Genomic DNA, 27,686 nt, shown 5'->3' on the forward strand with positions numbered 1-27,686 from the left:
ATGGCAAAGAAAAGCGTTAACAAATGACTGCATCAATCACCTTAAAGATGGCGTCATTAAATGTAATCTCAGCCGTTTAAAAGTGGAGGATAAACAGGAATGTAACGCTCGGGTGCCAAGTGCTGGGAATAAAAGTGATGGAAAACTACTCGCGATTGCTCAGCCGTTTTGTAACTCTTTTACATTTAATAGAAATTGCATTTCGAATACATTTATATGGAAATTAACACACGTTATGCAATGTTTATAAAGTGAGGCCAAAGAAGTGAACTATCATAGTTTTGCAGAGGGGGAAGTAGGCGTTTTGACATTGAGTTTTGGCATAATAAAGTGCAGTAAGTTAGACGACTGCAACAAACTGCTAGCATATGTGCCTTTTTATACTTTGGTGTACAAGGGCCTGTTTAGTTAAAAATGATAATGGGAATGCATTTAAAATTTACTGAAGCGAGGAAGACATGATCAGATTATTATTTTTTTTACTCAAGACTTGACTAAGCTGTATCTAGCTTTATATCAAATCATAGTCTACTCAATTTTAAGTCAGTAAATAATGTATTGTGTCTTAAAGTTTCAATCTGGTCAGTCAAATTAAAATTAAAGAAAATCTTTTAAAGATTAAACATAATTGTGTGCTAATGACACCTTGATAAATGGCTTTTCAGGACATTGTTTTATCTGATTGTAATTTATTGATGCTTCAAAATGCATGTGTGATTTTTTAGTTACTACAGTGAGGAATTTAAGAACACTGAAATGTGCTTTTCCATTTTTCTTCAACTTTTTAAGTCTAGTAAACGTTAAATTACCATGTTTGTATCACATATAGTCTGCTATATAAAGCTGTGTAGATAACTTTAAAGAGTTATGAAAAAATATTTAGAAAATTGCTAGTCCTCCCACGTTATGAGATTAGGAATGAATACTTTCTTGGGTCATCTTGTGTCCTCGATAGATGAAAAACACATTTTTGACCACCTAAGCTCAACATCCAAGGCAATGTTGTTTTTTTTTTATGAAGACTAATAAGGTACCTTCAAAAGCTATTCACATTCATACCATTGAGCAGCTAATTAATGATGAATATGCTGCTCATAAATCACTTACTAGAAATTCATATCTCTGCTTGTTCAGCAATATACTATTAAATCCTCATCATGAATTAACAAAAAAAAAAAGCCTGGATGTGAGATGCGTTTTGATCTGTTGGGGTGAGGGGTTGCTAAAACTTTAAACGAATGTCAGTCACGATTGGGCTTTAATTACAGCCACAAATTCTAGTTATTTCACCGTCTCATTGACTTTGTAAAAAGGTGTCAATGTGTCGAAATGAGAAGGAATTCAGTGTTAATTTGATTGCAAAAAGAGGTGTTTCATCAAGCTACACCTCCGCATAATCTGGCATTATAATGATTGACAAATTTGCACCACCCAATATAGTAAAATAGATTTTGCTATGATGGGATTAATTCACTTTGAAATGAAAGAGTGCTTTAAACTATATCACTGTTTGATTCGTCTCTGTTTCAAATGGTCTAATTCTTAAATTAACATATTTTTCAGGCTATATAGTGTACTAAATTATAAAATACACTTTCAAGGAGCAAATTTGTTTTACTACAAAAAGAATACCTGATTAGAAAATGCGTTTAAATGAATTGATATCCTTAAAATGTTTTATTGTTTTATAATTTGTCACATTTTATTGATGGAATATGAAAATGTATATTGAGAACTATGTTGAAACACTACCATATAATAATGCTTGAATTAAATGACTTGCATACATTCATACATCAGACAGAATATGAATTTTTATAATTATTCAAGAGTATTTTAAAGGGGCTTTATACTCTGAAAATAAAGTGCATGTGCACTGCTATAATTACATTAGCTTTCAGTACCACTTGTAATGGATTGGACGATAGATGACCAATCCATTACAATTTTGAAGGATGGTAGCAATTATTCACAGTACGAATCTCTCTTTCTTCTTATCCATCCTAGACTTCACTTCCTGTAGTCATTTATACAATCTAAAATTCAAACAAAGTTCAATAGGTAGTAGGCATTGTGCGATGAGTAGGCAATGTGAAATTTGATTTCCTCAAATAGTACTGGCATTTAAAAAGAATGTCTGGCACCAGCTATTTTGCACACTTCCTGGAAATCTTGGCTTTAGTTCTTTTCTTCACTATGACACATCCTAGAAATGAAATTCATTCTTTGTCAAATTTTCTTTTCTATGATACACTTGATTAAAACCTTGTCTTGTGCATTAAGGCCGAAATGGTCAAAGAGTTGCATTGGACGGTCCAAGTGACCCACTTACTATTTTCATTCAAGTGGCATAATTGGGATGTTTGCCATGACTGTCCAAAAAGAGTATTTAATTTTTAAAAATTAAAAAAAGTTTATTGCTGTCTATACACAATATTTTTACAATATAACTCTAATCATTAAATGAGTTAAATAGTTGGAGATGGCAACCCATGGATATTGTGGAGATGACCTTCAATTCAATCTCCATCCCTATATAGAGGTAATTTATTATTTATTTCATTGGCTGCAATTGATGTTACTTGCAATGCATTGAACTGGGAGGGAATTAATATTTGTTTCAGTTCAACGAATTTGACATATATTAGTGATAAACCTACTTAAATACTTTTGAGACTTTTATTGTCACTTCAAAATAAAATAAATAGCATATGTATTGTCTAGTATTGTAGTATTGTGGGTATAAAATTGTTGTCTGTTGCTCAGTAACTTCGTCAACTTGATTTCAGCACTATGGACAGCTCCCTTCTCTTTTTTCCCCCCACTACTTCTTGACTTCCTATTCAGTCCGTTGCTTGTGAAGGCATGTCATGTTCAGAGGTTCTTGCGTTATAGCAGAAGTCCACACAGCCCACACATGTCATTGGAGTGTGACTCCTACACGCCTCTTCAAAATCTCACACCTTCTTCTTTTCTGGTTAATTGGTGAGCCGCATTATGCCATGTTCAACATCGTCAAGTGAGATAGTTGTGGGTGAAATTTATCATGAAATACAGGAATAGTGAGAGATTTACATGAGCATCAAAGAAATATGGATTTGGAAGTGCTTTTTTATCACTGGTTCTGATCAGGACTTTCTGTGACCAGTGTGTTGCATTTGAGTCCATTTTTTTGTACTGTGTGAGGTGGTTCTAAGATGAGACTTGTGGGTAAACGGCTTCAATTTGGTTAGTCTGTAATGCTTGTCATATGTTTACATTTATATGCTGGTTCAGAAATCAAAAGAACACTGCAGAGCCTGCTACATTAGCTACTGGTATTGTATAGCTTGAATAGAATTCTTGGCTGGAACTGGACCAACTAATGACTTTTAAGACTTCATTGCTACACTCACATTGCAAGTCAATTATGATTTCACTGCCCATATGAAACTCGGAACAGGTTTTTTTTCATGCAGGAAGAACAGTCTAATTCAGATTTCTTCATAAATGACCATGGCTGATTTCTATGGGCATAAATCCAACATCTATTCTACACCTCTGCAATATGAATGCATGAATGTGAACCAAACATAACCGACATGTCATATTAGAATATAGATAATACATCACCACTTTTTGGCCAAAAAATAACCAATGCAAATGAGCAATTTTGAAAAATATATGGGTAAAAACACGTTCTCATTGATACCACACCTGAACCTCAATTACACTGAAATATGAGCATTCACAGCCACCCCCCCCATCAAATAAAGTGATAAAATCCAGTGTAAATAACCTATGACATTTTAAATTACAAACTTAGAAATGTTTTTTTCATTGTCCCTAATAGTACCATAAAAAATTCCAACAAAGTTATTTTGCTTACTTTTCAGAATATCGACATATACTTGCTTTTTTCCCCACTATTATATATTAGATTAATTAATTTGTGTCTTTTCACTTCAGTAAGGTTTGCAGTGTTGTTTATACTGATAGACATCCAATCATGTGTTGTCTAATCATCTCATGAATTAAAATGAGTATGCAAAGTGTGCAAACTAGTAGACATCCTCTCTATTTAAACTGGGATGCCTGCCAGCCAATGAATGCTCTATTTATTAGTCAGTGTCTGGTGAAAACATACATTTCTGTCAAAATGTAATTTCTATGCCCCAATTCCTTATCATAGCACCTCCAAATCCCCCCCAAAAAATGCTTCTCTTTCCTTTCAACTCCAATTCACAATAAAATCTCCATCAGTGAATTAACTATGATTTGCTGCCAACCTCTCAGTTCAAATGGTTTGGACTTCTTATGCCCATCAATAGCAACCAATGACTTAATCAGTGTCCAAAAACTCCCCTCTTCAAAACGGTTGACGCTATAGGCTACTGGGGTAACATTCCCAACTATATTCCATAAGGTTCTTGTCTTCATCCATCCTGAGCAGCCACCCCTCCCCTCGATTCCCTCATCCGGTCCGCACCCCCACCCGCACCCCTCACCTCCCTCCTCCTTTGCCGTCTGCATGGACCCTCCTTCTTTTTCTCGCCTCTGGTCGAAGCATCGCAGCCTCCATCTCTCCCTCCCACCCTCCACATCACACGCACGCACACCTTCTCCAACCGCAAAGCCTGCCGCCGTGTGACATAAAGCCACAGGAACGAGTCAGCGAGTCACCCACAAGCACACTCCCAAATCTCCTTCCTGACGGACTTTCTTCTCTTTCTCCTTATTCTGTGCGCACTCTAGCCACCGAGCCTGGATTTCCTCCCCCCCCTGAGCATGAAAAGGATTGCCAGGATTGCCCAATTAGCCGCAATCCAGCAGCAGCATCAGAAGAAGCACCGCCGTCGCCGAGCACCGGATGCTCCAGCAGAAGTTGTCCGCCGCGCAAGTCACACAAAAAGGGACGAGACTCGGAGGGGAGCGTCTGATTTAGGTGAGTGATGCCTGCTTTCGTGAGTGCGTGCATGCTTGTGCACTCTGTGTATGCGTTCGTGCGTGGTCAGCATTGTTATTCGGCGTTCAGTTTTGGGGGGGAAACATCTTATGCAAAAGACATGATCGCATCCACGTTTGAAAGATGGATTTATCATTTGCTACACGTGTGCCGCATTTCCATTTCACTGCTAGCGTACTTTCAGTAAACATGTTAGAAATTGACTGCTACTGCTTGGTTACTTAAGTAAGGTCATTTTTTGGGGGGCCGTAATACAATGGCATCTTTTTTTTAGGATTAGATGATTTAAATAGGCATTCTTGAACAAGAATATGTTTTGAAGAAAAGTAAAAAAACAAGGCAAAATACCTCAAATGTAAACCAGTCTGTCACTAGAAAGTTGTCTCACCCTAAAGTTTACCTTGCTTGTGCTGTTCCACTGGCTCACTGTGAGGGGAGCTCATGCTCTTTTGCTCTAAACGTGTCACCATTCTGGCCCAAGGCGAGATGGCTGTTAATGATCCTCGATATCAACTCCACAAAATCAGCTTTTGTTGGGAAAAATGAGTCCCTGAAGCGATTCCCTACTTGATTTAACCCCACCCACTTTCTTTTACGTGTCGTATGAGACAGCGTTATATTTACGGCACAGAGTAAATACTTTCTGTGATCATTGTTTGGCTCTTCACCATCTGAAACCACATTGCCTTGTGGTAAAGGTGTTTAAATGGCACCCTGAGGCCTAGATAAAGATTGTCTCATGGTTTTTGTATGTCCCTCAAAGGTAAATCGTGTATCGACCATCTTTTTTCAATCATATATACATATATATGTATATATTTTCAACAACTAAATTGTAACAAGCACAACTGTGCTACAGCAGGCTGAAGACTTTTACAAAGGGCTCGCATGCGCCCCCCTAGTCCATTACTAAAGCTATTCACTCTAACGAGACCTTTTTTAAAACGAGTAGCCCTTTTTCTTAGCTTTTCATTACATATATTTTCACTATAATGCTATCGCTTGTTTATAGTCATCAGTGTTAGTCACACAGGAGCACAGGAGGAATACTCTTCTTTGTTCGGAAGAATTACTCAGGGTCAGTCAGCGTTTGTTTTCCTTCAGTTCCTTGAATTTGATATTTTTGTTTTTCATTTTAGCATTGGCCTTCTGGAAGGGCGTACTTCTGTTTTTTGGTCTCCGTTGTGATTATGTAGTATAAAACATATTTTTTTATTATTATAGCAATGTCGTTTGACATCTGAAATATTTTGTTGCTCTTTCGACCGAACAAAATTTGAGTATATAGGTTTAAAACCCTATCATTTTACTAATTCCGTCTTAAAACCTATTTCTAATCCTGCGTATTTGTATGGAGGATATTCATGAATATGCAGTAATGCTTTGAATATTTAATTCATTGAGTCTTCATGTACCACCAGTCAATGCCCTCAAATCTTCCCAAAATGCCTTGTTGAGGGTTAGACTATGCTTATGAGTGTTATGTTGATTCCTGTTATGAATTTTCATATATGTGGTCCCTTGACTACATATTTTTTGGATGAATGTTTTTGAATAATAATTACTGATCTTCTTTTCTCAATTATAGCGATATAGTATTATATTGGCAACCAATTAAATGCCTATACTTTATTGTACATGTTTAAAGAAAACAATGATTGGCTTTTAAACACTTGAACTCTTGGAAAGAACGGTACTTTTCTTGAAAGATTGATTCAAATTAATGACTTTCTCAATGTTTTTTTGCTCAGACACGCTACATTTTTCTTAGTGGTTAGCATTTCTATAAGGTGAACTGCTTGCGGCTGCATTGGACCAGAAGGTTACCTCTGTCCCAAGAGACTTTGGCAAATAAATATATAAATAATAGAGACAATAACAAGAGGGTCACATAATGACATGCAAAACTTGGGGGGGGGGGGAAGCTGCTGACTCAAAAGAGCTGTGTCAGCTACAGTTAAGCTCGGAATTACTCATACCCTGGCCTAATTTGAGTCTTTTTTTAGATGGAAATGACACAAAAAGTGTCTCCTCAAATACTGTGTTCTGAGAGATTCATTGAAAATTAATACTAGCCAGTTTTATTATTAATGACTAGTGGGTTATTGCATATTTTCCGAGGTTACACCGCAGGTTATGTGGCAGTTTTCTTTATTTTAGGCGAAAGATGGTCAGATTCATCTTTTCATATGAACCACATAGTTATTTTTTTTACTACATGTTTTTTTTTGTTCAATAAACAGTCGATGCAAGTTATTTACTTTTGTTAGTTATAAAAAAATGTGACTGGCTGGCTTGACATACCTTCCTTTGGAAAAATATTTGAATATTTTAATGAAAATCTCATACATGAAAAATGCCAAATATACGGTCTGAAATCATGAACAGACTTTCATCACCATACTATAAATAATTTTTGGCCAAGTAGAATCTATCTCATCCTGGTAGATAATTGCAGCTTGCACACCATTCAAATAAAAGGAGTCTAGAAATCTAAAGTCTGCGCTGAACCTTTTGGGGACGAAGGCAAGCGTGTGAAAATATCACAATAGAGAGGATTTATTTTTATATATTTCTGAAACTTGCGCAGCACACAATTGAGCTTCTGAAGAATCAGATATTGTCTACTCGACTCTCTTTAACTTTTTGTTGCTCACTCTCCCGTTCAAAGTATTCTCCTCTTAAAGAGCTGCCTTTGCATTTGTGAGAGCAACCCCCAAACTGACAGTAGAAATACTTGCAATTAATTGCGCATTTCTTTAAAGAGCATTGATCCAAAACCAGTTTATATATAAATATTATACTACGACTAAAAATAGTCTCTTGCCCTTTGCAGGGGGAAAACATATTAATTTTATACCCCTGCTCTAGTGGTTGCAACACTTTTATTCGCACAGTATTGACATATATATGTAAATATGTTCAACATGGACACTTTTATGACATGGTTTTCAAAAGACATGGTTATGTTGTGCATAATCGATATTGATAACAGATAATGTTGCTAATTAACACATAATGCAACCCTTTCTAATCTCGATCTTTATCCAGTCGCATTTACAAAAAGCCGAAATGTCCGCTCCAATTTCCTGTTCTGGACAACAAGACAATTGGTAACATTTGAAAGATTTACAGATTAATATGTATCATCTATATGTATATGACCCTATATAGCCCACTCATACAATGCACATTACATAGTTGAAATCTAAATTTCAAATGTAAAAAGAATAAGGCGGTCGTAATTTAGCTTTGATTATGCAGACGTTTCACTGATATCACCTCACAATTCAATTAATTAGTGGTGTAAAAATAATGGTATTAATTTTGCTTTCATGAGTCTTTTAATCATACTCCCTTTTTAATGAAACATTTTCAGAGGTTCCCGGGCTATTACAATTCTTATATCGGGAACTGCAATATCCACTTGAGCTTGATTTGAATTACTATATGAATCACACACAGTTCATTATATACTACATTTTTTTTCTGATATAAATATCCTGATTTCCATATAAGACACTCTTGCAGCTTTAAAAATGTACATCTTAATACTTCACATAATCTCTTTTTGCCCATAAAGGAAACAAAATCACTATCTAGTTCTTTAATTAAAAACAGATTTCCCAAGGTAAAGAAGTAAAATATATTTTAGCATCGTGCAGATTAATCATTACATGTCACAGGTTGTACCGAGCCGAGCCCAAACGAATAACTTGGGAGACCCAAACGAGAATAGGAGAGGATTTATTGTCAGCCTGAAGAGGCGCTGATGTTTGCAGGTGATCAGAGAGGAAGAAACTGTAGCCAAGTTTCTTCACCCCCGAAGGACAAAGGGACAAAATGAAATGCTAAGTAATATAATATGGTCCCTTCCTTCCCCCCTATTTTTTAATTTGTTCCTGCACAACTTAAATGCAAAGAATTAAAAAAACATTAGGGTTTTACTTCATTGAAACCACCAAGTGAATGTATCTAACAGGGGATTCTAGTGTTTTCCCATGGCGACCCCAAACGGGATTAGCCAAAAGTCCACCACCGTTCAAAACATGTCGACTAAGGCCATTGTTAATATTTTGCTGTGTATCTCACAATAAATGTCCAGCAAATTTTAGATACATGAGCAGCTCTCTCAATTCGTATATTTAAATATGATCTTGTGAACTGAGTAACAACATCCTGTCACATTCAACCTGTGCGGTACATTGATTGGATGAGTAATTATTACACATTTGTGGTCAGCGTGTGTTACTTCTTAGCCTGTTGCTATGGTGATTTACTGCACTTGTCACAAAGTCTCCATCCAGTTTCTGTAGAATGTTATGGGAACCCAACAAAAAACTGATTATTGGATTTAGTATATGTCGAGTATGCCCTTCAGACTTAATTTAAGTAAACATATCATTTATTTGTGTCCACATACAGTACTTAACTTCATAAAATGATAATCATTAGACATGGTGGTCATTGTTTCAGACTTATTGTGTAAAGAAAAGAGATTGTACACTTAATTCTGGTCTTTGGTAATAAGGGTGCTCTGGCTTCGACCTGTTTTGTAGAATTTAGATTATGCATATCCCTGATTTCAGATAGTTAGTTGGTGTAAATCAATCTTTTAAGAATTAGTAATAAGAAAAAAAGATGGGCATGATGACCTGGGTTGTACTTTTTAATTTATTCACATTTAAATTAAAATGCTTGTGTTTATGAAGCAAACGCAACCTGAGGGCTTTGACATTACTGGATTTAAACAATATTTGCCGCAGGGTATAGAATAAAAAATAAAATGAGTCTGTCATCATTTTACAGATTAACAAATATACATGTAGAAACAATCTAATGCTTAGAAATATGGCTGAAATGTAGAACAATAAATACAACTGAATACATATCTACTCTTTTCCACTTATTTTTACATATACTAATTAAATACAAGTATACAATATTTAGGTGGAAAGGTGAAAATGCCAGAACTCAGAGACTCAGATGGTTGAGACAACAAAGCGTAAGAAAATGAAGTAGACATTGTCATGCAAATGCAGGTTGTACTTGACTGCTCGCCGAGCTTCTTCGATAACACAATAGAGCCTTGATATTCACAAGGGAGTGGAACCCAGTTGTGAATAATTTAGCAGTTTTAAATATTTAGATTGGGACCTGGGTTAAACTGCAAATATACAACCGATAAGATCATAAAACCCCAAATTTCATACTCACTTAAAACTTTTTATTGTCGTCAATGGCACTGTATTTAAACATATGTATTGTTTTTGATGCAATAATTTCGAGCAACGGGATTTTTCCTTCTATTTAAAATATACCATGATGCCCATTTTTGGAAACATTATAACATATATTTTTTAGTTTGTGCCAAAGGACCATTAACGGCTCCAAGTTTCAATATTTTTTTTAATTTGCTGTTAACTAGGTAATGATTTGAGTTAACTTTTTACTGCTAGATACAAATCAATCAACTACAATAGATTTGTCAAAAATATCAAAACTGAAACCTTATATCCAGCTAAGATATTATATTGGCAAAGCTATGGACACTAAGATGTTGGTTTATTGTCATTTAGTTCCTATTCATTTGCTAATACCTTCCCAGTTCAAATAGATTGGATGTTTTGTGTTAACACATTTGCAGAGGTTAGTTCTGAACACTATGTAATATTACTTCATGTAATATCAACATTTATATTTCTTTTTTGGGTGCAGAACCGATACCGATTTGAACATTTTATCATGGTCACAATACTAGCAGAATACTGAAGATGTGTTTTCCCGTGAACTCTCACAAAAGGCAGCTGTTATTGTGTTATGTTTCTGTTGAAAGCCTCTTGACAATTGGGTTTGCACAAACCGCTTCATGCTTCACATTTTGTATCCAACTGGGGCAGTGGAGGACGCAAAAAAAACAATTGCAGGGATTCGAACTTGGCATTGTATCACGCACGTGAAGGACTCGGTAAAAAGATGAACACAAAAAAAAAGCGACCCGCTGTGCTTTGTTGTGCAGCCACTGCCAGTTACAAAACATAGTCAGAATGTCGAGGGTAAGAGCTATCCCGATGAATGTTCCGAGCCGTGTACTTCTGGCGAGATTTGTTGGGGCGCGAGTTCCTTTATGTCAGAGGCGTCCCCCCCCCTTGCTCGGGTACGGCGTGGTCTCACTTCAAAAGAGTCTGCAATTGGAAGGTGAATAAAAGCTGTTCAATTGGCCCCGAATTTCCTCAACTAAACTGCAATATCAGCACCGGCGAGGAAGAAGCCGGCAAGGACCGTTTTCAGCTTAAATCACTCAACCCTGCACATTGACACAGAGGCCAGGCAGACAGGGAGGAAGGAAGGAGTGCAGTAGCTTTATCAGTAATTATAGTAAAGCTATTTTCTCCCCTCAGGAAGAGGAGTAACCATTCTTTAATCTTGACACACGGCCATCATGTAGCACACCTATTACAGGTCCAAGGTGTTTGAATTGTGTTTGGGAAATTGGGGTGACAGGAATAGAGCGTGTTGGGGATACGCAGGGCCAAAAAAAGAAATAGGAGTTGACAAAGCATAAAAGTTGAGTGCAATTTTATGGCTTCAAAACCCTGTTGGCCTTTTGCAGGGATTTTTACAGGATCTCTAGTGGGTATATTTGAAAATCCCCAAAGTTGGCTGTGGACAGTGAGACAAAAAAATATAGAAGGAATGGACAGTAAATTTTTCTTTTTAGAAAAAAATATATACATAGTGTCATTATTTTGCTATTAGGGATCTAATGGTGACAAACTCATTTCGTTTTTACAGCATCATCTAAAAATATCCCTTTAGTTTAGTTTTAAACTCTTACTTTTCAACTGATATAAAACCCCCGCTTTTTGCTGGCAATATTATTCAATATTGCATCAAAAGTACTCATTCTGTGTGTGGGAACCTTTTTTTTTTTCCCGATGTGAAATCACTAGTCTTTCACGACTCCCCTCCGTCCCCCGCCTACCAATGGATTGACTTTAAACAGTAGTAAAACACAATTGAGAAAAAAATAATTGTGTTTTGCTTTCGGGATGTTTGCGAATTGCAAATCAACCGATGGCAATAAAGTCAAGACTAGAATCTGTGATCTGATACCTCTTTTGATGACAACATAGCAAAAAAAAATGAGCGCTTCTTCCCACAAAAAAAAAAAAAACCTCACGAACTCAAATTGTTGAATATTAACAAAACCTCCAGCACATGCTGCCAGTCATTTCCCCCCTAATTTTAGCATATAACGCCAGCATAGCTGTTTCAACCATATTTCATTTGTTCCTTGGGGAAAAGAGGGAGACAGGCGGATAGATTCGTAGTGTCAGAAGTGAGAATACAGAAACACAAGTCAATGCATTTTTATAAAGATCAAATGTCGTTTTTAGCACACAAACCCTTTATGGCATGGAAAGAGTTTCTGGCGGTAGATATGTTTGTCAGATTTCACTTTGAGTGCTGACAATCCAAAAGCTAATATTTAATTGGTTATTTGTGCACTTCCCAACCAAAGGAATTATCATTTACTTTTCAAATGAATTCTTATGTCCAAATTATTCTTCCTTCTACTCTTTATATCTTAAATAGCCAAAATGCATTGCACATCTGTTCATCTAAGTTCAGACTGACAAGCCAAGAGTTGAAGTCTTCATACACCGAACAAAATAAGTGCTTTTAAAACCTGTAACCTCATAATTTTACAACTGCTTATTCCTAATATTGCTATTACTTTAAAATGAGCCAGTCCTCCTAGTTTAAATAAGTAGTATTGTGTTAATAGGTCGCCAATATTTTAAGCCCATGAAACCAAATCATCTCCAGTTCATTTAATGCAAAAAAATAATGGTACAGACTTTATAATATATTAAATCTAAAGTAAAACAATATAAAAACTTGAATCCCTATTATTTTAATACTGCTTTCTGCTTATATTACTATAAATATTACTGAATATATAAGACAGTCACCCCTCTTTAAATGAAGTGGACGTATATCCTTCCCAATAGCAGGCTTTGAATTAAACAAGTAATTGTGACGGATTGTAAATGATGTTCAAACGTGGAGACAATGTGCTTTTCATCACATAGCATGTCTTAAAGTTGTCTGCGTCTATGTATACATTTGTCTGGGAGTTTGCTCTGTTAAATGTTCCCTCATTTTTCCATAATACTATTTTATATTTACTTAGCTGAATTGTAAATGCTAGTGAAAATAAAAGCTCCTGTTCCTGGCAGACTCGTTTCCCGATTAGTGGTTGCGTAGACAATGATAGGGTAGGTTTACAAGACTGTATTTAAATATTTCCGTCTCTTTTGGTATTGGAAATGGTGTAAGTTCCATGTTTGTTTTTTGCCACTTTACTGATAGTGCATGGATGCACAGCTGTGCCATAGATTTACAGTGTAGATTCAAAACAATCAATTCTTAGAGGGCGGCCAGTGCACATTGACTTGCGTCCACAAGGAGCTCAAGAGCATTATATTCCCACAGGTGTTGTGAGTGCAGTCTGTGCTGATGGAGCCACTGTTGTTAGTGGTAATGACAGAGAGAAAGTGGTCCAGGTGAAGCTTAGCCGTGCTGTATCGTGTTCTCGCAACGTGCACACTCAGCATGCCGCCACGTCTCCCATGTAGGGCACGGAAAAGACAACACAGCACATTCGAGCAGTCGTTAGTGGAAAGAAAATGCACAGTTTGCTACACAACAGTCTTGATCGTGTTAGGGCTAAAAATAAATACAGTCAAGACGAGGCTTGCAGAATTACAGGAGTGTTCATAGTTGGAAATTTGACATGGGGGATCTTTCATCTTGAAACATTCCATCTCGCGAATCACTTATCTCTTTTGCTTCCTTCCATTGATGGTGCAAAACGTCTCATTTGCACTGAGAGGTGCTGGCAGCGGATGAAGGAATGGTCATTCATTGGAAAACCCTCACAGTTGATATTGGTTGGTTGTCAACTAGTGAAAAAAACATTTAAATTCATTGCAGAAGGATGCAAAAAGGCAAATGATTGGACGCCTGTCATTGTCAATAACACTAGAATTATTCTATAGTTAATTAAATGAATAATATATTTCTCTTTGTGGGAATCAATACCAATACTGGAGATGGCAGACATACAGAATATTTTGTTTTAATTTAGCATTAAGTAGAAAAAAAAAGACAAATGAGAAAATTAGCAGTTTATAATTCCATCTGAAATATGTATTAGTAAGATGAAGTTGACCATTTTTCCCCCTTGCCAACCATCTTAAAAGGGTCTTATTGTGAGAATGCAATGCCTTGCTCAGTTACTGCAGTACCTGATTAAATTTATCTAATATATGACCTCAACTTTGACTGTAATTATGAAATAACTTTATACAAATTTCAGTACAACATCCATGTTATGCCCCTTTAGGAATACTACATATATTCGCCAGTTGAAAAATATTTATATTCTGCTGAAATGTCCAGTGAGCTGTGTAATTTGGCAGGGAAATGATAAGGACTTGAAGCTTTTTACAGTTTACTTTAAGAAGCTTAAATATAAATAACACTTCTTTAAAGATGGACTGGAATGGAAGCGCAAGATTGTCACGACACATTCAGTCAGCCTTCAGTCAAGCATTTTGGTGTTGTGGGCAATAAAAAAAATACATATATATATCACACATTTAACCATTATGAGGTCGTACTGAATCTTCACCACGACAGCAATGTAATTTGTGATGACACAATTACATTGCAAATTACTTCTTCCAAAGCAAGAAATACAGAATAAAATGCCGAGCCCTGTGGCATAAGCCTCTGAGCTGAAGAGGGAAAAAAAAGAAGGAAAAAAAAACGAAGGAAGCGGACATCTCGAGGGATGGTTGAATACGGTGGCTGTGGGAGAATTACAAAGGCAGGAGGTCAAGAGCACTCTATTTCCAATCTTAAAACACGGAATGGCTGCTCTAACCTGTATCAAGGGGGCATTTTTTTTCCCTTTCTGCTGAGTACAACCTGGAAGTACAAGTGAAATGTATGCGGATCTGCCCAACTGGGATCTACGCACCTACTATCTGTGCCTTATGCAACTTATCCCAGAATGGAGAACACATTTTTCAGTGGTCATGTAGACTGATGTAGCAGATGGTTTGTTAGCGTTACCATCTGGGAATGAGACAATGCAAGCAGCTCGACAAAAGGTTGCGTTCCGTCGATCACATCGATTTGCAGTCAAGTGGAGTAGTAAACTGCTTACAGTGAGTCAATGTCTCTTGGTATAAGTACAAAAATCTATTTATCAGGAGCAATCCTTGGCACTGTGCTCTAGTAAAAATAAAACTGCCCAGAGAAGTGAATTGAGATATTTGATTCTCAATACATAGAAGAAATTGAGATACCCCATCCCACTACATAGTATTTTTTTATAGCTTGCAACTAGCTAGAACATTTACTTACAGACATGCATTTTCAGCCATAGGAAATCCAATCCATTTGAACAGGGAGGGTTGGCAGTAAAATGACATCTATTCTGTTAAAATTATTAGGATTCCTCCAGGTGACAAATTAACCCTTAGATTTGCAAGTGTTTGGACCCAACACTCTACCACAGGGGTGGGCAAACTTTTGGGCCCGGGGGCCACATTGACTTAAGAAAATTGACAGATGGGCCGGGTCAGCACAAGATACGATACATATAAAAAAGTGCATCCGTTAACAGTACATATGAAACATAAACAGGAAAAAAAGATTAAGTATTAACATACTCATCACTCATGATTAAAGTAAAAAGTATAAAGTACTAAGTCAAGTAAAAAGGAATGTATTAAGAAATATTAAAATGTAATTTTAAAAAAGATAGAGGGGCTGTGAAACATGAAAAATAAATAAGAGTGGACAGAGCTACTGCCAATGGCTTCCGCGGGACGGCGCCATCTTGGGGGAAAAAAAACATTATTTGGACAACGTCGGCGGGCCGGATTAAAAAGCCTAACGGGCCGGATGTGGCCCGCGGGCCATAGTTTGCCCATGTCTGCTCTACCATAAGTGTGTCAAAAAACACCCGCATGAATTTTCTTTAGAATCCAACAGGAAACTTTATTACTTAAATCAACTGTTGCTCTAAGTAATTTTTTCTTCATCAATTACATTATCAATGCCTGAGTCCAAGGCATGTCATTTAAATTTTAAAAAGTGCAAAGATGGTGAAAACAAAACACTGGAAAAACAGCATAAAAATGTGTAAAATGTGAATATAAAAATGAAACGGAATAAGAAGAGAGAAAAGTAATATCCGCAATACTGCAAAAAAACAGCTACAAATCGTGGAAAACAACTTTAATCAGCAAATAAGCTATAGATGACAAATCTCTCATCTCATCACATTTTTTGAACCACTTTATCCTCATTAGGGTCGAGGGGAGTGCTGTGATCCAAAAGCCTGGCATCTTAGCAGCCAACACTCTCTTTTAAAAGCTGTGAGGAGTTAGGTTTTCTAATGTGCTTGCAAGCTGGAAAGCATTGCACCTACTTTGTACAATCTATCCACTAAAAAGCGAAATCTTTAAACCATCCCACTACCCTCCGTTTTTATTGTATACTGCAGAAAAAAGGGCAAATATCTCATTTCAATGTAAGTTTTAATGCAATAGAATTACAGGTGTCTATTGTTCTATAGCTTGAAGTCACAGTATTTTACAATGCAAATTTAGCACATCGATGTGATTCTCAAGTTAACTTTTTCCTAGTTCGCAAAGAATAAATGGAATTGAGCCGAACATGGTACAAAACAGTCTACACTATATTGATATTGGTGACACAAGACGCTAATAATACAGCACCGTTTCGCTCTTCAGTTCTTAATCTGAAAGGAATTGAGATGGAAGGCACTTGGAAGAAACCATCTGCCATGCGTCTCGGCAGATTTAGCTGACTTATGGAGCCCGCCTAGCCTCTTTGCTTGTTCTTCCGATTTTCTCCCATTCTCGCAATATGTATGAATTTGAATTTGGGAACTGCGGGAGTTGGCAGGACACCGGCTTAACACTTCATTTCCTCCACTCACCGAAAAACCTTCAGCCTGCAAGTCTGCTCATTAGTATTTTGTCGGTTGGGAGAATTGGAGAGTAAACAGCAAATTGGGAAAAAATGAGGTCGCTAGATTCGGAGATGGCACTTGGGCAGAGCAAGTCCAAAAATAAAGCCTCTCGTGCTGGACAAAAGCTTCTCTGGAAATTATTCGGCCGGTCGCTTCCCTGGAGAGGGTGGCAGCTGTTCACCATTTTTACCTCCTTTTTTCATTACATATATTTTCTTGTGATATATGAACATCTGTCGGTAAAAGCAGGTGGCAATGAGTCAGTTGGGGAAGAGACATGATTCTGTTCCGGCGTCATTTTCCGATAAAACCCTGGGAATGAGAAAACTACTTGCATTTATTACCTCTCTCAGATACTGGCATAAGACGAGCAAATACCTCAGACTGATAAGGTGATGCTCTTTTATTTTTTGGGGGTCTGTACATCCTTTCTCACTTTACCAGCAATCTTCAGTCTCCTCGCAACGCTTTCATCACAGCCAATGAGGCAACACCCGCAGTGAGACATGCATATATTATGACACGAACGAAGGGTGACGGATCCGTCGCAGTAGGGAGATGCCTTGGAAGCGGCTGTCTAATTCTTAGGGTAATGACAATAGTAAAGTGTTAATGTGACCTGAGGTGAGCCGAGTCTTGACGGTGATCTGCTTAATATATGCTGGAGGAATTTACGTGATGCACATCAACGGCGCAGGAGTTTTATATTTTTCCTTAGGATGTTCTGAACTCGTTTCTCCTTGCCAGTGTCCCAGAGGAATTGTACTGAACTAGGCATTGTTGATATCAAGGGTACCGATACCAGGTACATATATTTTTAGCTTTATTAAAATTTATTTTTACCTTCTTCCGGTTAGAGGCCTGATTTTCAGATGTCTTCCTCCAAGAGGTCATCTTGAGCATTTTGTCAAGAGTGGATTTTGCTTCACAACTGCTTGTAAAATTATTATGGCTGATGGTTATTTCTATCTTTTGTTAACAATTCAAAGAATAGGTCAAGGAATCTGCCATTGTTGTTCTTTTAACAAAAAGAAATCTAGAAACTAGTTATTTAAAAGGTTGTTTCTTCATGTAACTGCTATTTTGTATGTAGGGGTTGGCAGCACAAAAAAGGGGAGAAAAAAAACAATAAGAAAGAAGTTTTACACTTTATGTATTCTGCTTTTGTTCAACTATAGGCCATTTCTTTCCCTCTGGTTTTCAGACTTAAGTTCAAAAAGACACACAGGTCAATGAAATTTCTAGGAAAAAAAAGAGCTCTTATTGTTTAGGCCGACCATAAAAGCAACCTTCCCAAATCCTTGAAAATTTACTGAACATGAGCTAATAGTTACCTTAACTGCATCCATTTCTCCTATTACTATATGTTTTGCATTGTTTTGTCCATCAGTCTGAATGCACAATATTACTAGGCTCCTATTTTCAGGTCTATCTGGTCGCTACAATAGACGTCTGTTTTTCATAATTGTCAGTGGAGTTATGCATGTGTGTGACTTGATATGTTGAATATCTCTACAGTGGGCATCAGGGGTAAACGTGGTGCAAACTGCCAAGTGCTACAAAGGATGTCAACAAATAAACATTACACAAAAGCAACATAAAAACTCTGCAAGATGAGAATACTGCAACCACAGAAACAAAGCACAAACACAAACTTAGAAATGCAAAAAAAAAAAAAAAAGGTTGTCACTATCAAAGACAGAAACTCGCGATAGAAAGTTGCCAAAACAAAACTTAAGTGCGTCATGCCACCAGTGTTGACATCCAAAGAGAAGGGGCAATCTTTTGAGACTAGACCCCAAATGAATGATTCTCAAACTATTTTCCATCTAAATGTTCAATATTTTCTTCAAATTACCACTCCCTGCTCATACTGTAGACTTTTTTGGCAATTTACTGGCAGCCACACTCTTGCGTTTCACAAATGTTAGTTTACACATGACTGCTCCATCTTTTTTTTGGTTTTATTTTAATGTTAGTTTACTTTTCATCCAATTACATCTCATTAGAAACCCTTTCCAATGGAAATTAAAGTTGATATATCAGCAAAACACTTTTAGAACATTCCACTGAATGACTCAAATTTTTGTTTTAAATGTGTTGCCATGCAGAATTTGAGTTGTGCTTTGAAAAGGAAAACATGTTCCTTATTAAACATTCAACACTCTGCTTTTCTGCATTAGCTGTGAAAGACTGCTTTTCCCTGAAGTATTTAGCTTTTAAATTATCGTCATCCGTCGTACTTTACCCTAGAAAGGAATTTCCCAAACATCTTTTAATTTGATTCTGTCCTATTGTGTTTTTGACATGAACACCAAAGAAGGCAAAGTCTGCTTTTTCTTCAGATCGTGGTTATGGTTTTCGCAATGTATTGCAAGGCACTCATTGTGATGAAATCTTTGGGCTTGTACTTTCTCTAGGTGGACTCCCAATGGGTCTGCAGATGAGTTTCTACTGAATAACATCGCTTGACATTTAGATCCGCAAACACAGAAGACCCACCGAGCGATTTCTTGTCATCGGCATCCTCATAGCTGTTTGGAATCATGTTGGGACTTTTTGGAAGCATTATGACAAGCCACAAAGCAAAGGGAATTTGCTTCTCATTATATATTATTCTAGCAGAGTGGATGAGCACAATCTGTCAGGATGGCTCGCTTTTATGTCCCACTCCTGAATGTCTTTTTGGCAAGACATGCGGTACCCAAAACAAACAGACGAAAAAAAAAGCTTGTGCCTGCTGAGGTAAATCCAAGGAAAACAGTCAGTGGTTTCTCATCAATAAAACCACAGGGTAATTAGAGGAAGCACTTGAAAGCCAATTTGTGACTTGACAAATAATCAATCTTCATCTGTGAGGCAGCCACAGTTGCATGAAGTGGCAACACTGACAAATTTGGTGACAAATCGCTCAAACCTGGTAGGAAAAAAATGTTCTTGGGATTTTTATTCAGGCTCCATGGCTATATGAGTAGTACAAACTCCATAGTTGTTGTTTTAGCCCTACTGCAGGTGGAAAAGCTCTATAAACTCTATCGTTGTTGCATGTTCCATTATACATTGCCACTTTAGCCTTAGGTCAATAGTCAATGGGTGTTCCATGTTTTGTAGTCCTTTTTTTAATTTTATCAACTCTGTACTTGTTTATGAGTTTCATAGTAATTTATGAGGTCTAAATATTTGCTAAAGCTCATGTATAAAGTCAATAACTCGCCAAATTCAAATGCAGCTTCATTCTTTGTATGCATATTCACATTTAAATTTGTAAAATATTGATCAATATTTCCCATTTAAATCAAATTTTACAGGTGACCCACCAGCCTTTAAAGAGCTGGAGGAAACACTGTAGTATATAGTTTTCCTTAATGTTAAAGTTAACAATGCAAACAAAATATTTTAAGTTTAATTTACAGTCCCAAGTGATTCTCTAGCGTTTGTATGAGATCCAAATAAAGTACTGTATATTAGGCAACTGTGTATCATAGTTTTTCTAAAGAATCCCTAGTGGTTTGTGTATACTTCACAGTCCAGTCTTGGTGTATAAGCGTCCTAGTTTGTGAAAACGCTCCGACATGCTTGACAAATATGTGCCAGTGACTCCGGGCTCAGCGTTTCCCTTCCTTAATTGCTAATTGTCAGCCAAAAAAACAATGGTACTGTTGAACATATTTCTCATTTACGATCCCTAGTTTTAAAGTAATAGACTTGAGAACCAAAAATAATTGAAGCACGGCACTGTTTTTATTTCCCTCACTGCCAATTCCCCCACGAAGCAAATGAATTACATTTTTTATTCCATGCCACATTTTACTGCCTTTCTGGTAGCCAATTTATCTGCATAACAGTGAAAAAATATGTGCCGTGCATTCATAGTGACTGGTCTCATGCTGTCGCAGGAATCTTATTAATTAGTTTGCTTTATGACAGAGCCGTTCCCTGCTTTAAGGACCGTCTCATAAACTGCCTCTGCTGTTGTTGCTGAGGCGGGGGGCAACTATCGTATAACTCGCAATGTCGCATTCTTGAAAAAAAAAAGAAAGAAAACATTATCGATGCTACTTCCCTGCCCTCCTCCCTTTTTCAATAATTCAGCTGCCAGGTAAATGGGAATAACTGTGACCGTTAGTGAATTTGTTCGCTCTTTAAAATCAGCCATTGATTGTTGTACTGAGCTGATATGTTGCTGAGCAGACGGGGAATTTAATTATAAAGTGTGTTGCTTGCTCAGCCTTGTTTTGTGAAGGTCAGAGTGCCACCACAGCTTTTTTTTTTAAATTAGCGATCATGTCAAGAGTCTGTGATGTAGGGGGTTGGGATGGTGGGATATGGAATCCAGTACAAATGAAGTTAGCCACGGCTGGTCCTCCAGTTCTTCTGTTGCTTCCCGGCAATTGCAAGTGGCAGACCATTACCATCCCTTTCCGCACTTGGCTTAAAGCTGTGCGATCATCATTCCTGGAATTTAGATTTTATATTGTGGTATTCCTTGAACCGGCACCCTTAGAGTAAATGTATCATAATTGATATGTCCACACACGAGTTGGAGTTTTAGATTTTCCAGTAGATAGATATGATATTTGATTGAAAAACTATAAATACTCAGCTTTCTTTCAAATTAATGCTACCTAAATGTTCTCTCTCACTCTCTCTCTCTCTGTGATACAAGCTCAGTCCTGGAACACATTAGGCTCGTATGTCAAGGTCTGACAATTTTTAAGAGCCACTAGATTATATGCCTTTTTTTGAGTATTGACATTGAGTTGAAAAAGTATTGTTGTTACAGCAGTTGTTTTGAAAGGGGGATATTTACAAAGTTCTATGATTTTAAAATTGTTTGTTGGCTCTTTACTGCATAATTGTGTGCTCTTCGATTAATCATTGTTTTAGTTTGCAATGTAAATGTTCTTCCGGAGACGGGAATCCGATAAAAAATATTGACATAGATTGCAGGGAAGCGATGATAAACTGGCCTTAGTGCTGCTGGAAAAGTTGGAATGTGCACCTTTTAGATGAGTCATTTTGAAACCACTCTCTGGAAAGATCTAGTTTGGTTTGAAACAATTAAAGTTTAGAAATGACCTAGTCTAGTTTCTAGTCATATTTCCTGTAAAGTCATTAGACATTATTATTGTTTATTTCTTATTATATTTGTATTAATGTGCATTATGCTGTCCGTTCTTTGGAGTAGTGAGATTCGGTAAGTCTCCATAGGACTGATATCAAAGTGGCTTCAGTTTCTACATTGAAAGAAGACAGGCTGGCACTACCAATTGTAAATTTTCTCTTGGCTAAACACACCAACTATATATAGCGGATTTTTTTTCATGTGGAAAATACCTCACAGTGGCAAGTCATTTTTCTTTAGAAGATCCTTGCTAATAATGGTGGCCAAATGCTGTGTAACACAGTCAATTAGGAGAGTGCACCGTCTCTAGTGTCTACCTGTTTCCCCGAAAGACTTGATTCGCCGTTGATCTGTCTCTTGTGGCCGGGATTGAGAATTCAAACAGCGGGAACACGCTCCACGTTTCTTATGAACTTTTTAGAATAAAGAGGCGCACTTAGATGTGCACACACAGGGGAAGAAGATGGGAATTGATTGACAAAGGCAGTGACAGGACGGGAATGGAAATTAAATCCCCTTGAATGAACCTGAATGGAGGAGGAGTCGCCACATGAATAGGGCCGCTTTAAGATGGGCAATGGAGAAAACAAGCCCTCCCTTGTCCTGTCTGCTTGATTTCCTGAAGCAGACATCCTCCCTTCTTTATTTCTTATTCAATGAGATCCACACTGTTCAGCTTCCTCTTTTTTTCTCCGCACTCTCCTCTCGTCTGCTAATCCACTCTGCAAAAAAACTGTAATCTGCAAACAGCACAAGATGGCCATTATTTACAACAGCCCGCAGGCTCTTTTGTGAAATGCATATCCAATCTGGCCTGGGGATGTAACAGTAAGGGGGTATAAATAAAGAAAAAAAAACAGCAACAACATGAAACACGCAGGATCGATGAATCAATATGTAAAGCATGCATTCTTGATTGAGCCTGCTGTTTTTTGAACTTAGTTGAATTTATCAAAGATGAAATTATACAAGGTGGAAACTTTGCTTTATTATTCTTCTTTCTAAACATTTTGCATAAGAAAACAAACTGTGAAGACTCACACATATTCTTAGCTATCTAAATTATAAAATGGTAGGAAGAAAAAGTGTGTAAGCGTTCTTACAAAAAAATGATGCCGCAATGGTAGGACTCTACATGCATGCATTTAAAAGCTGATAATTTATCATCTTAAATTCAAACCAGTAATTTTTTTTTTACAGTTGTACCACTGTTGATGACAGTGGCCAGGGGCAACAATACTGGGAAAGCCTTGTTGCTTAGGTTCCAATGCCACTGTTTACTGTGGCAGATAGTCCGCATCCCAATGATCTAACACTGGTATATTTTACCAATTTCCAACTGTTTACTAGGAATTTTCCGATAGAATATTTGAATTTCTTGGAAGAAAAGCAACGTAAACGCTGATCGCAAGAGTAATAAAACTAAACGGATGATTTTGCAGTGCATAAAGAGGCTGTCAATTCGTTATGTCACTCATTTAAATTCATTTCAACTAAAGAGAAACTTATTTCTATACATAATATGAAAAGAACCACATGTCTCTTATCGTCAAATGCACTGAAAGAGTTGATGCTTTGCTTCGACCCAATTGTAATATGCTTTCATCTGTGGTTGTTTTTTTTTTGTTAGATAACCTCCATTTAGTTGTTCAGCAGATGATTTGGCTGTCCTTTAGATGGCATTGAATGGCCCTGCCTAGATCTGACAACAGTCCTCAAAGGAACAGGGAATGCAGTATTTGGAAAGCGATGTTGCATAATTAAAGCTGGATACGTGCCCCTAATGTAACACTATTTCTTGCATATGAAAATATTGTCACAAAAGTATTACTCAAAACACCCATAAATAAGCAGTTTAATTTGAACTCTTGAAATCAATTATTTTCCGAAATCACGTCTTTCAGTAATTCTTAAACGTTATTTATTTATAATGTATTTTAATCAACACTCGCCTTTTGGCTATCATAAAGAGAAGTACTAATGCATGTTTTTATTTTGGTTAGAAGCAGATATTTCTGAGACACCTTGCCTGTTCTAACGGAAACTCTTGTCAGGGAAACTTTCATAGTTCTCTTTTTGGACTGTTTCATCTAATAGTGTAGAGTAGAGCACATCAACAAAATGTAATGACCATTACTAGGTTTAGCCATGAAGAATTGCTCCAATGTCTCATTCATTGGTGCTGACACCTTTTAATTATTGCGGAAAGGGCAAATAGACTTTCAGTAATCAGCTTGACTCTCCATCAGACATTTAGTTTGACTTTTTAAGATGAAAACACTTCCTTCTAGCGCAGTAGGAAGTTAGCGACAAGCCATTTGATATTAGTGGTACTATTAGTTTCTATTTTACCTGAGAGTAAAGCACTGTTTAAGGAGTCAGTATCTGCAGAAAACGCAGCATGGGTTGAACACCATTACTTGACAGCAGGTGGTATAAAAACCTTAATGCAGTGACAGTTTCATCTCTGGAAATAAAACATTAGAATTTAACTTCATCCTGTGTCTATATGAATGTAAATGTGCTCATAGTAGGAAGTTTTAGGGGGATTTGAGAGACGGAATTGACGCATTGGTAGATTTAGAAGCTTCCAAATGGGCTACAGTAAAGATCAATTTAGTCTTTGCACACAGACTTCATTCCATTGAATCTGCTATAATTATAGATCAACTGTGGAAATAGTCGGTAGTAAAGCAAATCAATCAGTGCTTACCTGTTGACATTCAGAGCATTTGAATATTCGTTCATTTGCTTCAACCCCCAATTCAAATGTATTGCACGTCAATGAGTTAAGTATCAAGTTGTTCATCACGTATTTAGTAGGAACAGATTAGTCCCATTACATTTTGTCGGCTCTTTTACGGTGTTATTGTCTAATAAAGCATGAAATAGGAAAGATTTCGCACAGTCACATTTGATAGTGCTCTGTTGGACATTCCCCATGGCCAGGAGCAAAGCTCTTTCATTGCAATTAGTTTTTTTTTTTTAAATCTATTCTTTGAATTTCTTAATCTTTAACTGAATGGTCGAGCGTAATTTGTGAGATAATATTAATGTAGGATGTTTGCACAATGAGGATGTTTAGTATAGGAGGGACATTTTATTTTTCTCTAGCTATTGACCTTGATGACATTACAGCTATATTATATTATAGTGATTTTTACTTGAATTTAATATAAATAACCTAAATGTCAAGCATGAACTGGATATTTTCAGTTACAGTGGAATATTTTCGCAATATACGCAATGATTTGTGAACTCATCTGTCAATGCCATCCCAATTCGGTGAGGTCATCATGATTTGCCTCATTTCTATACAGATATGACCCTGCTCCCGATGGAAAACCCACATCCAATTCATTTCAAACTAGCAGAATTGGCTGTGCATTTTCATTCTTCAGAGCCATTGACGCCACTAGACGTCCAATCCATTCTGCCTGGAAAACGCAAAGGGACATTTGTTAATTCGTCCTTTCCGGTCAAATAAATTGCGAGTCTACCGCTGATAATGTAACCCATCATTTGTCCCCGTTATGGTACATTTATGATCCATCCTGATTGGTTCTGTGCCATCTGGATCGCAAGTCCTCATTGAACTAATGGGTGTTCACCCTTAATTTTTCTTTGGGCTATTGTACAATTAACCTCATGTATTGCTAAAACTGCCTTCTAATGACTGTCTGTTTTTTTTTCTTCCCTACACATCCCTTCCCTCTTTTATTGTTTCTCTCATCAGGTCTCCACATAATGGAGCGAGAATGAACAGGGAGCGGCTTAAAAAAAAGCATGAACTGGAGGTTTATTGAGGTCATCTGCTTCCTGTTTATATGGGACCATATAGCAGTTCAGTCTTCCCGCCAGGACCCGTTGGCAACTGAGCAACATGTCGCCAAGCAGTATGACTGGCTCATCTCCGACCGTGGGCCGTTCCACCACTCCCGCAGTTATCTGTCCTTTGTGGACAGATTCCGCCAAGGATTCACGACCAGATATAAAATTTATAGGTGAGTGTTTGCTGACGCCGCACACTATTTTCAGATGGCACTTGCAAAAAGCTGCGTGTACATTTTTAACCCGCTATGCATTTTTCATCGTGGCGTGTTGTTGGGCCTTATGAGATATTGATGGGGTTCCTCTCTGCTTATTTAGGAAAAGATATTATTCTTACCAATGGCATAAAAATAAGAAAGTAGCTCAACTTTACTACATTGAAATATTCACCTTAAATGGAAGGCATTTATAGCTGTAGTTTTATAACCCTTAAGTCCTGAAGCGCCTGGTGGCATTTCATTGCATAGCCTCTTACGCAAGCCACTCACACCCACATCCACATGCCGGTGATAATGGCAAGGTGCAAAACAGCTCATCAGGAGCTCTTAAGGGTGTCGTGTATTGCACAAGGACACCTATCGGGGGAGGCTCAACTTTACAATTGTTAAATGGTAACACTGACCTTTCATGCCAATCCACCCCAGTGTAAAAAAACTTTCATTTAGGTGTTGAACTTATCCTCAGTCTTGGGCATTCATACACCAAAACTAAAAAGTGGGAAAATTACCCCAAAACTCTCAAGGAGAGGTCCTGGAAATTTGAAGATGGAAAACGACTAACAGGGAATATATGATAGTTCCACTATAAATATACTTTGGATCTTCCTCGTGTCCCCCTGCAAACTCAGAATTACATAAGACCCCAAGTAAGAGTATAAAATTCAACTCAATCGCTTTTGACTGCTCCTCTTCGGCACCCCCGCTTGTTCTCGTTGCGTGGCGTCTTTTGGAAAGTCGCCAGAGCGACTGCCTGCTCCCCTCCGGCTTTCTGTACCCACAGTATTGTCACATGTAACGGCAAACAAGACATTTGCATAAAATGTTTCTGTACTTTGCGAGGTTTGTTGTGGCGGTGATGCCATTCTCAGAGGCGACGTTCAGCAGATGGGTTGCCGAGTGCTCCATGGGTTTATTAAACCACAGACTGTTTGCACGAAGGCAAACTCTGGGGAAGTTACTATGCCCAGGTGTCGTCTTACACTCATTTTAAATCATTCGTAGCTTTAACCGTCAGTGACGTGTGCCACTTTGTTGTTTACAATGTATCTCAATGGGAAAGCTTTAATGGATTTTCTTATCTGTCTGGCCGATATAGTTGTTTTTTGAGGGTTTTTTTTTTTAGCTGTAAAAGTTGAGGAGACTCATCGATCAAAATGTGTTGGAGATGCTTTCTAGATTGCAGGGAATGATGTAAGGTGGTGAAATTCTGAAAGAGGGGAACTCGTTTGATGCGACTTAAAAAGTAAAACAAAGTCAAATGTATTTGACTGCTTTAAAACAGGGAAATGAGGGTGATACATTTGTCACTAGTCCCTTTTGCGAGTTTGTGGGCTATTTTCTAGTTGATGAAAGATGATGTAAGATTGAACTTCTCTGTGTTCGACTTTGAAGAGGGGTAATTTTTTTTTTGTCTGAATATGAATAACGCATTTCTCTAACACTATGCTTCTCAATTATTTTCTGTAACGCCCACTTTTCTCAACA

General features: G+C 37.3%; 1 protein-coding gene across 1 annotated transcript in view; it reads left to right on the plus strand.

Moving 5' to 3' along the window:
- Positions 1 to 4,545: 4,545 nt before the first annotated feature.
- Positions 4,546 to 27,686, plus strand: part of brinp1 (bone morphogenetic protein/retinoic acid inducible neural-specific 1) — an 84,165-nt gene continuing 61,024 nt past the window's right edge. Inside the window, exons 1-2 of the mRNA XM_077737592.1 lie at positions 4,546 to 4,924; positions 25,889 to 26,156. Of these exons, the coding sequence (XP_077593718.1) occupies positions 25,939 to 26,156 (218 nt within the window). The 5' untranslated portion in view covers positions 4,546 to 4,924; positions 25,889 to 25,938. The remainder of the gene's footprint in view (positions 4,925 to 25,888; positions 26,157 to 27,686) is intronic.

The sequence above is a fragment of the Stigmatopora nigra genome, chromosome 17 (assembly GCF_051989575.1).
Source record: "Stigmatopora nigra isolate UIUO_SnigA chromosome 17, RoL_Snig_1.1, whole genome shotgun sequence".
In the NCBI taxonomy this organism is placed as follows: domain Eukaryota; kingdom Metazoa; phylum Chordata; class Actinopteri; order Syngnathiformes; family Syngnathidae; genus Stigmatopora; species Stigmatopora nigra.